Source organism: Rhinolophus hipposideros (assembly GCF_964194185.1).
Source record: "Rhinolophus hipposideros genome assembly, chromosome: 13".
NCBI lineage: Eukaryota > Metazoa > Chordata > Mammalia > Chiroptera > Rhinolophidae > Rhinolophus > Rhinolophus hipposideros.
The window spans coordinates 20550958-20567667 of NC_138059.1; the positions used below are offsets into that span (position 1 = coordinate 20550958).

The following is a 16710-nucleotide window of genomic DNA, read 5'->3' on the forward strand; positions in this document are numbered from 1 at the left end:
GAGTCTCAGGTTCACTTTCTGTACAATGGGGAAAATCATATATGGTGTTGGGTATTTTGTGAGATGTAAGTGGGAATGTGAATGCTATGTGCCTAAGAACAGAGTATGAGTCAGCTGACATCAACAATTAAATTAAGACTTTAACTTTCTCAAATTGTAAACTCTTAGAAAGTAAAGAAGGTGGTGTTGTTTTACTTGTACACACCACAGAGCAATTCTAATAGCAACCCTCAAAAACTTCTGATGAATAAATTAGTTGTATCACTTACCACATAATGTATTGGTATGTTCACGTCTAAGTAATATAGACAAGTATCCCTAAACTCTAACCTCTATAACACAATTGGATTTTTGTTTATCTTGGATCTTTTCCAAGTAATTTTTCCTATATCAACAATACTTTACACTTTAGAATAGTTTATGTTGCGAAAATGCCTTCAGATTTGCTGATAATTTCAATATCTCTGAGAAGATAGAGTACATAAAATACACACCTCTTCAGCAAAAAACAGATGAGTTTGAATTTACTCAATATTTTTTTTTGTACATAGAGCAGTATACTTATATAAAAGATCTCTGACATTTTCAGAGACATAGTGTAAGTATAAATCTTCAGACACATTTTCCAGTAATCTTCTCAATTCATTAAACTGCCCACTCTGAGTATTTCTGTTTTATCTATTATACAAATATTGTCTCATGACATAGATTTCAAGAATTAATTCAAATAAGGTTGAACTACATAGGGAGTTTCTTTAGTATATTAATTTTCCATTAAATAAATGATCAATGTTCAGCAATAAAATGCTGAAAATAACTTTTTTTTAAAATTAAAGTTTATCGGGGTAAAAATGGTTAGTAAAGTTAGATAAGTTTCAAGTGTTCAATTCTGTAACACATCATCTATATATCACATTGTGTGTTCACCACCCAGAGTCAGTTCTCCTTCTATCACCATATATTTGATCCCTTTTACCCTCATCTATCATCCCCCTCCTTCCTTAACTTCTGGTAACAACTAAACTATTGTCTGTGTCTATGAGTTTTGTTTCTTTATTTGTTTGTCTTGTTCCTTTGTTGCTTTCAGTTTTATATCCCACATATCAGTGAAGTCATATAGTTCTTGGCTTTTTCTGCCTGACTTATTTTGCTCAGCATAATAATCTCAAGATCCATCCATGTTGCCACAAATGGCACTATTTCATCTTTTCTTATAGAAAAATAGTATTCCATTGTATATATGTACCACATCTTCTTTATTTAACCATCTATCAAAGAAGACTTTGGTTGTTTTCATGTCTTGGCCACTGTAAATAAAGCTGCAATGAACATCAGAGCACATATGAGTCTATCTTTACAGATAAATATTAAAAATAACTTTGAATACTTCCCACCCCTACCCCCATCACATTCTAGTCCCACTTTAATCTTTGCATTACAGAATTAATATCAGATAAGAATTTGTCAGATTCTATAATTGTTTTAATCGTGTCATCTAAACCTTTTGATCACTGTATTACTGACAGCTTTGGTGAAAGAAGGAAATAGCCTATTTGGCAATTTTCATTTTAGATGCAATTAGTTGCCTAGAAATGACTTGAATGGACAAGGCACAATGTGGTTGTTTTGCATGTTCATTTAATAAATTGCATAAGAATTCTTTATTTTATTGCTTAAATCTCTATTTTCCTTAAGAATGATTTTATAATAGTTGAACAAAATCACTACTTATTGTAAATACTATATATATATATATATTAGTGATTGTTTTATTATTGGCTTTACTGAACATAATAGGGTATATCTTCATTTTCCCCTGAAATTCAAATTCTTGATAGTTGGGAGAGACATTACCTAAAAATTAGTGTAACTTAGCTATTCTAAAACTTATATTAACTAAACATTAATTTAATGAAAAAGTTCAAATATGCAGTACTATTTATTTTTTAAAATTAACACTAAAAAGTGAGTGTTCAATCAGAATAAAGCGTTTTTGTTTTTTTTTTGATGGTAAGCTTTACTATTCTTCCAGTTATTAACATATCCTTCTTGAACTCTGCTTCTTAAAATGGCCGTAAACAGCTTAGAAAAAAGTCCAAATTAAAAGTTTGGAAGAGGACAAAGAATAGAATCCATGAGAAATGGATATGGAATTGGAATCTATTAAACCTGAATGTGAAGCATCTTAGTAACGGTCTTCATGTGTTACTCCGGTTATAGACGAAGATGGGTAGGTTTTTTTACTTATGAAGGTCAAAAAACAAGGGCAATAGAAAGCAGAATTTCCTGAGGTGAGAACCTGATAAGTTTTTGAATTATCTTCTTTTAGTTTTATTTTGAAAAAGCCTAGATTCTTATCTGTATTGGTATAGAAATAATTCAGCCAAAAGCCGGGATAGGTAATTTATTAAGATTCCAACCAGTGTTGTTATTCATTCATTGATCCTCATTTGTGTTCCATTTTTGCTTCAGATACTTTGTTCTGGGTAATGCTTATTCATTCAAATCAAAGTTAAATCTGAATGTAACAAGTACTTAGAGTTTTCCTCTCTCTTATTCTTCCACCTAACCGCTCCTGTGAAATAATTTGAAGATTGCTTTTCCTCCTAAATATATAATTTTATGATAATTGAAGCCCTGACCTTATTTTTTTTAAGGGGGTGAATAGGAGAGAAGTGGATGGATTCTAAGGCCACAAGTGGTAGTTTCATTAAGAGCACTTCCTTTGTTATTGCTATATTCAAGGGATTGAATTCTTACTCATTTTACCAAAACTTATTAACCTCACCATCCCTCGAAGTAAACAACTTATTTATTAATCAAATTAATTTTCCAAAAAATTAACTATTTCAAAACCAACTATTCATTTCAAATGTATTTTTTTAAATAATTGTTCAAAATTCACAGACAATACATATGTTTTAACTATTACTGAAAATAAATTTATAGCATATGCCTGGTGAAATATTAATATTAGAGAATATTACTATTGGTTACAGATATTTAAAATATTATCTAATGATGCTTCATTTAATGCTGAGGGAGCTTAAGGTAATTGCCTGTTATTTATAAAAACATTGATACTTAAATGATATTACTAAAGATTTTTACTTTTCTAGGTTTGAGTCTAAAATAAGTGTTTTAAACTAAAAATAAGTACTTTATTTTGAATACATATAATACAAATTTTATAAATCCACACCATATTTTTTGATTAAATTGACCTCTTTTAAAATTCATTGCTGACTTTTTAAATTATCCTTGGAAAGTGTTTACAGAAAAGTTGATGTTCACTTAAGAAACACTCCCAAAGTGTATCCTGAATCCTATTATGGATAAAAATACAAAATTTTAGCTCGATATATGCTTCTTAAATGAACATTGCTTTTGTAAAGTTACAACTTCATATTATGAAGCATTTTTAATTTTCATATTTTTACTTAATATTGTCATTGATATTTTCAATTATATAGTGGGTTATTATTTATTTGGCTTAATGTAAAATGATACTATATAGAATTTATCAACTGCACAAATGGGATGAATATTGAGGCATAACAGAAACATACTTCATTTTGAATTCCAGTGTCTTTTTTAGTATTTTTGCAGTAATTTTAGGATTTCAGGTAAATAATAAAAACACAACAGAGTTCTCAGACACTCTTATCCACCTTCCCTTTATATTAATTGCATATGTAACTTTAGTATGATTATCACAACTAGGAAATTAACATTTGCATAGTCCTATTAACTATGGCTTACTCAAACTGAAATATTTTTTAGCCCATTCATTTGTTACTTTTTGTATTTCTATTAATTATCATTAATATTTGTAGTATAAAAGTAATATACATATAAAGTTTATAATTTAGAAAACTTAGAAAATAATATAAGGAAAAATAATTCTCCCCTAACTTCATTAAATTCTGTAAGTTCTGCTCTTTCTATAAATATTCTTTCCATTTTTAAAATGTAAAGTGAAATTAGATTTTTCTCTCAAATGGATATTGATTTTAAAAATCTCTTATATTTTTATACTTGTATACTTTTAAGCATTAACTAACAAAATATGGCAATAAGTAAAATATTCTGATATGTCAGGCATTTTTAAGATATTTTGCATATTGATATAATTAAAACTGTACAACTTTATATACTTACTGTAATTCTTATTATATTTTGAAGGTTAAACAACAGAGATAGAATTCTAACCCAAACTCTCTAACTTCAAAAATATGTCCATTTTTGCTGAGCTGTATTTTTCTCATTTAAGTGGGAAAAAAAGTTTCACAATTCAAATTTCCTGCCTAAGGCTTGGAAAGAAAAAGTCTCTGAGGGATAGTTAGAACTATACTGGAATGATTGGTGATGAGGAAATTTAGCCACTTATTAATGTTAGCTTTACTGTTCTTATCAAAATGATTTCTGATAAATTACTACATCATTAAAAGATTATTTGGAGAAGCTTAGAGTATTAACATTTGCACATTTTTCTAAAGGTGAACATATAACAAAATAACAATGCAAATAAACTAGCACCGTTTCTTTGTAAGAATAATAGGAAAGAACTGGAAAAATTTGACATATACCTAGGCTGTAAATACCTTATCATTTATTTACTAAATTGAATAATATTTAAAAAGAATGTTTAGGGTTAACCCTAAAGCCTCACAATTTAGGGTTAAGTACAAGCATCAGAGTAATGGGGAGTATATTAATAAAACTTCATTTGCTTATTACTATGTTAGTAGAATGTAACTTTGAAGAAGCCACAACATGGTATTAATCTCAATTTTAATTATCTGTACAATATGAGTAATGCTAACTTTAAAAATTGCTGCAAATATTAAAAGATACAAATTATTGAAATATTTCTAGCACAAAGAATGACATTTATTCAATAAAATTTATTTCCCTTCCCATTTTTCTCTATTACACATATTTAAATGGAAGGCAAATTTGTTACTGTTTTTAAAAGAAAAAAGATATATCTGTATCTACGTTTTTATAAATCTAAAACATTAAAATATGTATTTAAGTGACTATAAACTCTCCTTTCCCCCTTTTACAGAATTGCAGAGTAGCTCTTGTGGAAACCCAGGAGTCCCACCCAAAGGTGTATTATATGGTACAAGATTCGATGTTGGAGACAAGATTCGCTACAGCTGTGTAACTGGATATATCCTGGATGGACACCCTCAACTCACCTGTATAGCCAATTCAGTTAATACAGCCTCATGGGATTTTCCTGTTCCCATCTGTAGAGGTAAGGAGAAAAATAATGTTAATTTTTATGCTGATTGAATATTTGTTTGACACAATGAAAACGCTTTAAAAGTAAGAGTTGTAATCAGAGAGTATATTTGTAAAACATGTTTAGTGTTTGGCACTTATATATATATATATATATATATATGTACATATGTATATATATATACATATATACACGCGTGTATACATATATACACGCACGATATATGACAAGTTTAGAATAATGTTTGCTAAGATAGGACATTACTTGTGAAATGAGACAGTATAATATATTTCTACATTTCGATACATACTTATGCATACATTGTATATGTATGTGTCTTTATATTTATATTAAAAATATATGAAATTTATGTTTAGAAATTTAATCAGGCTATCAAAGTCATGTTTTTTGTGTGTGTTTTTGAAATATTGACTGTATTTATGAATCTTTCAAACATTTCTGGTAGAGGAATGGGAAATTGTGAAATTAAGAATGCTGTATAGTTTGGTATCAATACTAATAAGCACTATTTGTATTATGGGAAAAACACAGTAATATAGTACTATGAACAAAATTTCAAACTACAGAGCCTGGGAAATAGAACATGTTCCATATTAGCTGAATTCATGGGTTAATCGTGCCCATAGAAATTCTGGAGACCCACATTGTTTTATCTCTGGGACTTATATTTTCTAACAAACAAAAATTAGATGAGTTGTATCTCATTTATCTTTTGCATATGCTTTTGTAATTCCTCTATGGATGGGATGTAGAGATGTCCAGCTGCTCATCTAAATGACTTTATAGCTTATTCTCAAACATATGGCAGCAAATGCATGCAGGAGAAACCCCTGGAAATCAGACACAGCTAGCTTCTTATCCTAGCTTTGACTATTACCTTGGATGGTGTCAAGGTTGAGATAGGAACCTCAGGCAAATCATATCTACTTTGTGAGATTTATTTATCTCATTTAATCAGTGAGAGGAAAAAGAACACACTTGTTCATGCTTTGTGAGATTAAATAAGATAGCCTATACCTGCCACTTTGTACACTATTTGCCATACATGACATTCTTAAGTGTTAGCTCCCTTTGCTGCAGCTGCTGCTGCTGCTGCTGCTGCTGCTGCTGCCGCTGCTGCTGCTGCTGCTGCTGCTGCTGCTGCTGCTACTACTACTACTACTGCTGCTGCTGCTAATATTGTTACTACCACTATTCCTATTATTACTACTGCTGCTGGCTCTGCTGCTGCTGTTTCCGTGACTACTATTAGTTACCATTTATTTTAACACTTATACTTAGAAATTATAAGCATAACCACTTTTAAATTTCACCACGATATGAAATTAAGATCGGAAGTTTAAAAATAATTGCTCAAGGGTACTTAGTAAGTGTGAAGGACTATGAAGAGTGTAAGATTTTGCTCGACTTGCAAGTTAAGTTTCTCTGCCAGTTACTTGGATGGTGATAGAAGCCGGAAGACTCTTGGGTCAGAAACAAAGGAGAGTTCATTGTTCACAGAAGTGTCAGGAGCTAATGCATCAGCATTCGTGCCAGTTCTGCAAGCTCCAGTTCTCATAGAAAGATATGAAGAATGTGAGATGCCTTCCCAGCTAGCAAGGTAGTATTGTAGAAGAGGAATCATGAATTGAAGGAAATTGAATTCTTTACAGTGGGCATGCCCACCCTTTGCTTAGAAGGGATAACCTATTTCTGTCTGCCAAGCTTGTAAACTAAATTGTTCTTTAGCCTGGTGGAAAGCACTATTTCTATTCTCTGAGTCTGTTTGCTTTACAAACATCTTTGAAAAAGTAGTCTGGTATCAAGAGCAGAAGGACAAAATGTGCAGAAATGTTAGACTCCAATGGAGAAAAATTCTGCCAACAGTCAATGAGGTATGATGGGGATGCCAGATTTGATCCCATTCTGTCTGGTCTCAAAGACTGAGCTTTTACCACTTTGACACTTCACCAAAATAATTTGCATCTCTCTTCAAAAATATGTTATTATAAGAGAGGAAATGGAGTTTTACCTGTGAATCAACCAAAAGAAATGTAGTCACTTTTTAAAAAGTATAAAGCTCCCTAAATCAAAAGAACTGATTAAGATATTTAAAACCAGGAAACAATTTAAATAGATTTCAATGGAGCAGTCCCAATACTAGCTGAAAATTAATTTCTGTTTTGAGGCTCCTTCTACTCCATCTCAGCTCAGAAGCCTATATAGTCAGAAAAATGTGAGTCTAGATACTGATTCTACCACTTATTGATGAGGGCATTTGAGGGAAAAGAAAATTGTGTGTATATATATATATATATATATATATATATATATATATATATATATAATTTATATATATATTATATATATAATTTATGTATATATATATAATTTATATATATATAATTTATATATATATATAATATATATAATTTATATATATATATGGTACTATTTCTTAACTACAATAAGATGAAGAGAGAGAAATATCAAAGTCACAGTCTCGTTAGAGTTTAATATAACAGCATATATAAAGGGCCACATACATACTAAGTTATTGTTTATGCTAACTCTATATTCCTAATTTTCCTTTGCAACCATTTCCATCTTCTCTTGAGAGAAAGAAATTATAGTTAACAAACACTGGATGGATAACTTCAATTATCCTTATATCCACATCTAACCCTAAAAGCAAGATTTCTATTGTAGTTGTTGACATTTTGTTTGTCTTTGCTGGAGTATATACCCAACTTTCTAAATCGTCATCCTCAAGTTCCTTTAGGCTTATTTCATTTTACTTCCATTCTAACCTCTCTCTCTCTCTCTCTCTCTCTCTCTCTCTCTCTCTCTCTCTCTCTCTGTTATTTATTTATTAATTTATTAATTAATTTATTTTTATTTTTTTATCTAAGTAATGGCATCTACTGCTTTTGGAAATTCTGCCTGCTCAACTTCAGTCTACCAAGCTCACTTTTTCTTCTCTTTAACAATAATACTAATGAATACATTTACTCATTCAAATATATTTATTGAGGGGCTTTCCCATGCAAAGCATATTTTGTGTACTGAGAATCAAAAGATGATTCAGAAACATTCTGCCTTTAAGATTAAACCCAGTTCTAGTGGGGCTGATCATGATATAATCAAATAATTCCAATAATTTGTGGTAATTGCTTTAATATCAGAATCTATAGAGTGTGTTAGGCACTTTGATAAGGAACATCTTAATTTCTCCCAATTGAGTGGAAGGGAATTCAATTAGGGACAGTGCTTTCACAGAAGCTGTCACACAGGACTTGCTAAAAACACAAACTAGATAGAGCAAGAACATTTTCAATAAGGTTATCATTTTGCTTTCTAGCCTCAAAAATAGTTCTCATGTGTAACTAACATTTACTGGCTAAAGATAGAGTGTATAAAGTCATACTTCATGGAGCACATGATATAATTTTCTAAGGAGCAATTTCCCATGAACCAAATTTTTTATTAAAACTTAAAGAAAAGTATATTTGGATTTTGTATAGTTCTGTTTGAAAGAAAAAAATAGGAGACATCTGGAAAGTTTAAAATACAGTACATCAAAAAATTTTTGAGGGTGGCCGGATGGCTCAGTTGGTTAGAGCGCGAGCTCTGACCAACAAGGTTGCCAGTTCAAGTGCCACTAGATAAAAGGACAACGACCTGACTTGGAGCTGATGGGCCCTGGAAAAACATACTGTTCCCCAATAAAAATTTACCTAGAAAGATATACCCAAATTCAAAACAAAAATTTCTTTTTGTAAAGTCTGTTTGTACTTCTCTTTTTATCAATATGGTGGACTCATTCTAAAATATTTTCTCACTATAAAATCTGTATATACTAAATAAAATGTAGTAAATATTTACTTTCAAAAAAAAAAAAATAGGAGACTGTTCAGCCTATGGCATACCTCCCCTGCTCCTGACCACTTGATAGTGCACTGATTCTTCATTTTATACCTTTGCAGGGGGCCAATAACCCTGTAATGATCTGCTTATTGCTTTTCCTGGTGTTCACAGTCTCTCCTTGATGAAACCCTTGCTTTTGGAGTTTTTTTGATGCTTCCTAACAATGATAGTTTAATTAAGAAAAATGAATGCCGCATCAACCTAGAGGTTATGGTGCGAGGATTTTTATGTTTGTTCACAGGCAGGATGAATTTTATGAACACCATCTGCTATTATTTGTAAAGGCAACTAACTACCTGATGGCGGGCTAAACAGTATTCTATAGAAAGTGAAACCGAATCCTATGTTCTAAGTCTGTGATGAAAATACCTGGCATACAGGTATTTTCTGCATTTCTTCCTTTGATAGACATTTCCATGGCATTTTGATGTGGCCTCTGAGTCTTCTCAACCCAGTGCTCCCAACTCTCTTGACTAATTAAAAGCAATTGGCAGGCAATATAAAATGGATATGCTGTACCTAGATTAAACATTCTGAAACTCTTATTCTATGTCGAAAATGGCATTTGATATATACACCAGAACAAATTAATAAAAGTGTATGTAAAAGTTACACATAAATTATATTGTTATAAATGAAGCTATACCTGGGTCCACACAAAAAAATATTTGAAGGAAGAATTAATATTTTAAAATTCAAAGAGTCAATTATAGAACAAGTCAGGCTAAATTAGGATGAATTTTAGATTCATTGGAGAAAAATGTTTAAAGGGAGTTATACTTTCTTGATGATTTTAGTATATTTATATCCAAAAGTAAAGATCTTGGAATCCATATGAGGTTTCGGGGAAAGTCTTGCTCCCTGAAGTACATTGCATGATGGTATAAAATGGTGATGAAGTTTCTTTTGATCTGACACGTGAGATCCTGTTGGGAGAAGGCTTGGATGTCAGTGTGTAGATGTAATAGAGTCAACTGGTGCCATCTAAACCAAATATTTGACAGCACATATAAGCAAAAGGGCTAATGAGGGAGCTGTTGCCTCTGACAAAGCAGAAGAAATTGCAATTAGATGAATTTGCAATGAGGAGTGAAAACTGTCTTCTAAGTTTTATTCTTGGGAATAAGACTGACTTCTATTACAGTACGATAAAGAAAACAGCTAATGGGAAAATAAGAGTAGCTTCTCATTTTGTCAGACATAGTTTTCTTGTCTGACTAGAAACCTTGATCAGTGATTCTGGATTAAAGTGTGATATGAAAGCATAGAATCAGGATGAACAATGAAAGGTTTAGTGTGAAAGGGGAAAGAAGAGGCAAGGTTTAGCCAGATGTCCTCTATATGCAAATTACACCAAAAGCCCTCCAAAGAAGTACTGACTTCTAATCAGAGATTAGAAGTAAAACAAATAAACAACAACAACAACAACAAAAACCTAAACTAGCAGAGTGTGTTAAAAAGAAGGAAAACTTTGTAAGGAACTCAATGTTGAGACAGGTGTAAGGGGTCTAGTGGAAGATGTTCAATGTGCTTATATGTTCCAATGCTCGGTACTCAGGAAACCATCTCAAAAAGACATCAGGAAACAGGAAATGCCATTTATTTTGTGTGTATGTCCTGACTACACACTTATGCATGCAGTAATGCTGAGATGCGCTATTCAGAAATATGATGCTGCATTAATAATAGATCTCCTTATTAATAAAACCCAAGTGAAATAATTAAAAATTAATAAAACTGGAAATTATTTTACTGAATTAAAAGTCAACACATATCAATAACATAGTGTGATACCTCCCTTATACATAATAACACACTGCAGATTGAAAAATCAAAATGTGTGCTATTGTGAGAGTTTCTGTACTAGATCAAAAGAGTCCATTTTTTTTCTGTTTTCTATAACTTTACTGTTTGAAGTTTTCCTTTTGAAGCTAAAATCTGTAGCTCCTTAAGACTTGATAAAGAAAACCTAGTAAAGTGCCTTCTTTTTCTTTAAATCCACTTCCAAAGAAGAGACGGTTTTAGTGTAATTCCCTGAATCACAGAAAGAATAGCATTAGTGATAAACTGTTTTATGCGAAAGAAAAAAGATAACTGCACTATTGAATATCAAAATGTCATGAACCACACCATGAATTAAGAATTATTTTTGAGAATCGGGGGTTTTATGGTGTGACTTACTTTATTTACAAAGATGTTATTTTAAGTATTATCTCATGAAATGTTTTAGCACAGACTGACTTTCTCCACCACTCTTGTCATTGTTTCTCAGCAACATTTATTAGGCACAACATCTTACTTTCATTAGCCCTGTCATTTCCCATGAAGTGGCCTGTTCTCTGTGAGAACTGCTACATTCAATAGTAATGAGGAAAATATTTTATGTACACCTTTCAATAAATAAACAAGTTAAGCATGGATCTTTTGGTGATATAATAATATTATCACCTCAAAGAGTGCCAGCAAAATCCCAGTGATATCAAGTCACAAGAAAATAATTACAAGTTTCCCTGGATCCTGTCTGCTTCATCTCTCCCTGGAAAAAAATGCAGGCTTTTTCATCAACAACCGTGTTTCCCTGAAAATAAGACCTAGCAGGACCATTAGCTCTAGTTCATCTTTTGGAGCAAAAATTAATATAAGAACAGGTTTTATTGTAATATAAGACAAGGTCTTACATAATTTAATATAAGACCAGGTATTTATAATATAATAATATAATATGATATAATATAACATAATGTAATGTAATATATTATAATATAGTATAATATAATATATAATACCGGATCTTACATTAATTTTTGCTCCAAAAGATGCATTAGAGCTGATGGTCCGGCTAGGTCTTATTTTCGGGGAAATATGGAATCAGGCCAACACTCAATCCCCTTCTCATGTACCCTAATCTTGTTCTGAATGTCCAATTGTGTGATGAAAGGATGAAAATATCATGATTAAATTGTTTTAAAAGTATCCAACATGATGGAGCAAGGATCCACGATTTGTCATTAGAGTGTGAAATCTGTGAATTGATTTGCCTTCCTACCACGTATTACCTGAGACTGTTGTTTCTTATGTAAAAAATTGAAGATTTTTACCTGTATCAGGAGATTATGAATGTTAGGGAGATTATATTAAATGACATAATATTTTAAAAACATGTTTATATAGTGCTTAGCATAAAAATTTGCAAATTGGTTATAAATATATACACAATTATTTTGAAAATAATGTAGAAATAACAGCTATCACTTATTGTGTTATACATTGTTTAGAATATTTATAAAATATCTATTGATAATTAAACGTGCTCAGAGCTCTGATATAATGGATAATACTTTTTAAAACAAGAGAGTGGACTCTGGACTAATAAAAGTTTGCTTTACTTTATATTCCTCCACTGAGAAAATATAGAACCTTTATCTAGACATCTAATTTTTCAGATCTCAGGTTTCTCATCTGTCTAATAGGGGAAGTGCTCATTACTTTATAGTATTATGATGAGGATTATATTTGTTAATGATATAAAATATCTAATCTATAATACCTAGCAAGTAGTAATTACTAGCTTACTTCTGTTGTCATAGTCTAAACAAGTATTTGAAAATTGAGCACCGGAGAATGGCCATATCTAAATTTTAGAACCATACAGCAATAAAATTAATTTTTCTCGGAGTTGTAGTGGTTAAGGGGAACTTTAAACCCATATTAGCCCAGAAAATTAGGTTGGAATCAGTAAGTAATATATATTAGTGGTGAAAATGTTTCCCAATGATAACATAGCATTTTTGAGTCATTCATTCCTGCAAGTTCTCATATTTGAAGTATATTCAGTAATTAAACTGATGTCTGTTAAGAAGTTATTATGCACAGACCACACTGCTAAGTACAATAATGTGTGAAACTGCCCCAGGCCTCATGAAACTCATAGTCTATTGAATGTGGGACCTTTTATTTAGAAGGTGATCTATTTGGTGATGTGGGTCATTGCCCAAATGTATGTCCTCTAATTCTATTTAGAAACAGTGGTATTCTTGCATAAGCAATAAGTGCTGGACTTTCGTGTGTTTCTGATACATAGAAAAGAAAACCAGGGCCTTCTATTCTTACCATATAATTGGCGTGTGCTCTGCCATTGCAGCTAGCAGTCGGCCATGTTTTTAACATTCATCTCACGCATTATTTTCCTCATTTGATATTTGTGAGTTATTTTCTTTGACAATAAAAAGATAGTCATTAAATATGTATTTTGAGTGTTATAAGTTATGATAATCTATTATTAATTTTCAGAAGTTTATATATTTTCCTTAATAAAATTATTTTCATTTCTTTCTCTTTCTGTACAATTCCTAGAAAAAAATGCTATAATGTATATTTGGAAAATCGAAGACAAACATCAGTTGTTTTATTTTTTTAGGCATCTGAGTCTGAGTTGTTTATGCCCATTCTTTGTAACTCTGAGCTGTATGCTTCTATAGAGGCTTTGGTTCATCTGAATTATTTTTGTTACTTGTCTTGACAAATAAGAATTGAAAATATTTGCTCTAAATGAAACATCCAGATTGTTTGAGGAAAGTTTATATTTTGGGGGGAAGCTGTAACAAATTATTTTATAATGTTGCTCCTAAATAAAAACAGGATTTTATAAATATTAAGCAAAACTCATTTCTAACACTTATCTGTATTTCAAAACATGTTGACAGAAAGAAAAATCATATTCTCTTTCATTTAAATTATTATATGGGACCATGACTTAAAGGAAAAATGATGGGCCATGCTTAGCCAAAATATATTGACAGCTTCAGAATTCCCCGTGGTGACATGCATGAGAAGAACCTTGAAAAGCAATCATTTAACTTCCTGCTAGGATTTAAACTCAGTGAACCACAGTAATGACCATCTGGTATTCTGTTGCTCTTTGTAAAGCCACAACTCTAAAGATGAGGCAAAATGATTTAGGATGAATAAATTGAGGAAGGGGATGGCATTCCACCAAAGACATTAAATAATGTCATGTGATATATATTTTAATGGACTAGCTCCATGTGAAAAGTCCTTGTTCTTTTGCGCTAAGAAAGCACAGTGGTAAGAATTTTTATAGGAATCTTTCTGGAAGGACACTGCGGATTTTTTATCTTGGGCTCTTTCTGCTGTGCAGTTTGATTAGTCACCAATATCCTTTGTAAAGTACATTAAGGTGTGTATGGTTGAGCCATTCCATAATGAAAGATCTTCCATACAGTTAATAATAGAGAACAAAATCTAAATGCTGAAACTCGCATGCCTTCAGAAATGCTACATTTTGGTCTCTTGCTCAGTTTACTTGAAATCTAAAATCTTTCTACAGATACTTTCCTTAGATCTTTCCCAATTGCAGGTCTAACTCAAAAGAGCACAATGGTTTTCTTTTCACTACATAATTATTATGTATATGAAACTGGTACTACACATCTTAAAAATGGAGTCTTAAATGTATTTTGTTTGTCATTTCTGTTGTTCTCATATTTATGTTACTAATTCCTTGTGTTTTTGACCAAGGCAATGTTCTCTTTATTTACTGCGCTTTATATTTGAGGTTACCACAGCATTCGAACTATGTTAGAATATTAAGGCTACTTATTATATTTTCATATTTAATTTATACTTAACAAAAAACAGTTGATGCAGCATAAAACCAATACATATATCAAATAAAATAAATTAAATGCAAATAAGGATACCTATGTTAAGAGAAAATAGCAGAAGAGTAAGATGGAACCAAGAGCAAGGTTAATAAACAAAAGTAATATTCTGCAATTTTATATGCTTAATAGGTCAGTACTATATTCAGTTTTAATCCATCTGGAAACCTAACCAAATCTGGAAGCATGATTGGTTCATATTCTCATAAAGTAAAAGAAAACAATTTGTGGTGGAAAACCAATCCAAGCATAGTGAAAATTTTGTATGCAGTACATCATAAAGAAGGAACTTTTAAAAAAATATAATTTAATCACCTATGTCCTTTACAATATTAGTAAATATGAACTCAGCAAATGAGCTTCCCAGGTTTGCATCACTTCTTATTACTGATGTATAAAACATGACTTGATATTGAAATGATTGAGGATTATATTCATAGAATCAGTATTATAAAAACACCCCTGCCTAATATCCCTGGACAATGTGAGTGAAGTAGAAACCCAACTATCTAGATTTGTTCTGAACCAATTTTTGCATATTTTTAAATTTTAAATTTCTTTCTTAATTTGTAAGTTTGGTATCTGGCCTGCAAATAATCATCTGTGAACAGTACCAAAAATATAATGCTTGTGTATTAATATTATGTAAGTTTTCTTTTATATTTTGTTATTCAATAGATGCTTAATTAATTTCCAAATTAAGTTAGTTTTTTTTTTATATTTAGATATTTTATACAAAAATTCAGTATAAATATAGTTAACAAAGACTTTATGCTTAGCATTAATTTGTAACCACATATTTATAAAACAATATAAATTATACCATATTTTCCGAGAATGTTACATGATTTAATTTCTCATAACTCTAAAATGGCTGTTGCTGCTGAATCTTTTGATTTTATTCTAGAATAAAAAAAATTCTAAAAATGGGGAATAAGTCGTTGTTAATGCCATTGCATATTTAGAAAATTATCACATAACAAAGTATTATGCCTTAATCAAAATATTGGACATTTTATTGTTCTATCCCTAAGTTTTATTCAAAACACATAGAATTTGATAGGTGAAATGTTAATAAGATATGAAAATTATAACAACATATTTTTAATTAAAGGAAAGATAACATCTTTGTATTTGTATTCACTTTACAAATATTTATTGATTGATGGTGGAGAAGAGATACATAGTTGCTGATTTTAAGATGCCTATTGCTTATGGGAAGCACAATTGTCATGCCAAAGCAGTGGCAGTTGAGAATTTTTTTTTTCTTATCGAGGGGGAGATTAATCTTGATGGAGACTTGAAAAATAACTTATATCTTCCTATTTTATTGCCTTCTTCCTTTTTCTATCATAACGTTTAATGGGCACTTTCTTTGGGTCACAGACTGTTTTGAAATCCTCTACGCGTAATAACAAATTTAATCTTCATACTCATTCTATGTAGATCGAATGAGTATGTAGATCGTCACTCTATAGATAGGGAAACTGAGGCACAGTGAGGTTAAGACTATTTCCCAAGGTTAGTAAAAGGCAGAGCTAGGATTTGAATTCAACCAATTTGACTCCAATGGCACCTGTACTATACTCTCTTTCTTGCAGTCTTGATTAGAAAACTTCTTCTTTCCATGTTCTCTTTAATCTTAGCCTATGTAAATACTTAACATTTTCCCTTAAATTAAACAGAAGCAACCACAGGAAAATTTTAATTTTATGAAAACCACTGTCTTGAGTGACTGTCTTGTTTTTTCACTTTATTTATTAAGGATTTTTCACTTTATTTATTAAGGATGGTCTTTCCTTGTTTCCTTGCTCTTCACCAAACTCTCAAACTTTCAAGATATTTTAA

The 16710-nt window shown here is 31.0% G+C and overlaps 1 protein-coding gene across 5 annotated transcripts in view; it reads left to right on the forward strand.

Moving 5' to 3' along the window:
• CSMD3 (CUB and Sushi multiple domains 3) overlaps positions 1-16710 on the forward strand; it is a 1140077-nt gene that overhangs the window by 224300 nt on the left and 899067 nt on the right. For all 5 annotated transcript variants that reach the window (XM_081069899.1, XM_081069900.1, XM_081069901.1 and 2 more), the window contains exon 4: positions 5072-5266. In XM_081069899.1, the coding sequence (XP_080926025.1) occupies positions 5072-5266 (195 nt within the window). The remainder of the gene's footprint in view (positions 1-5071; positions 5267-16710) is intronic.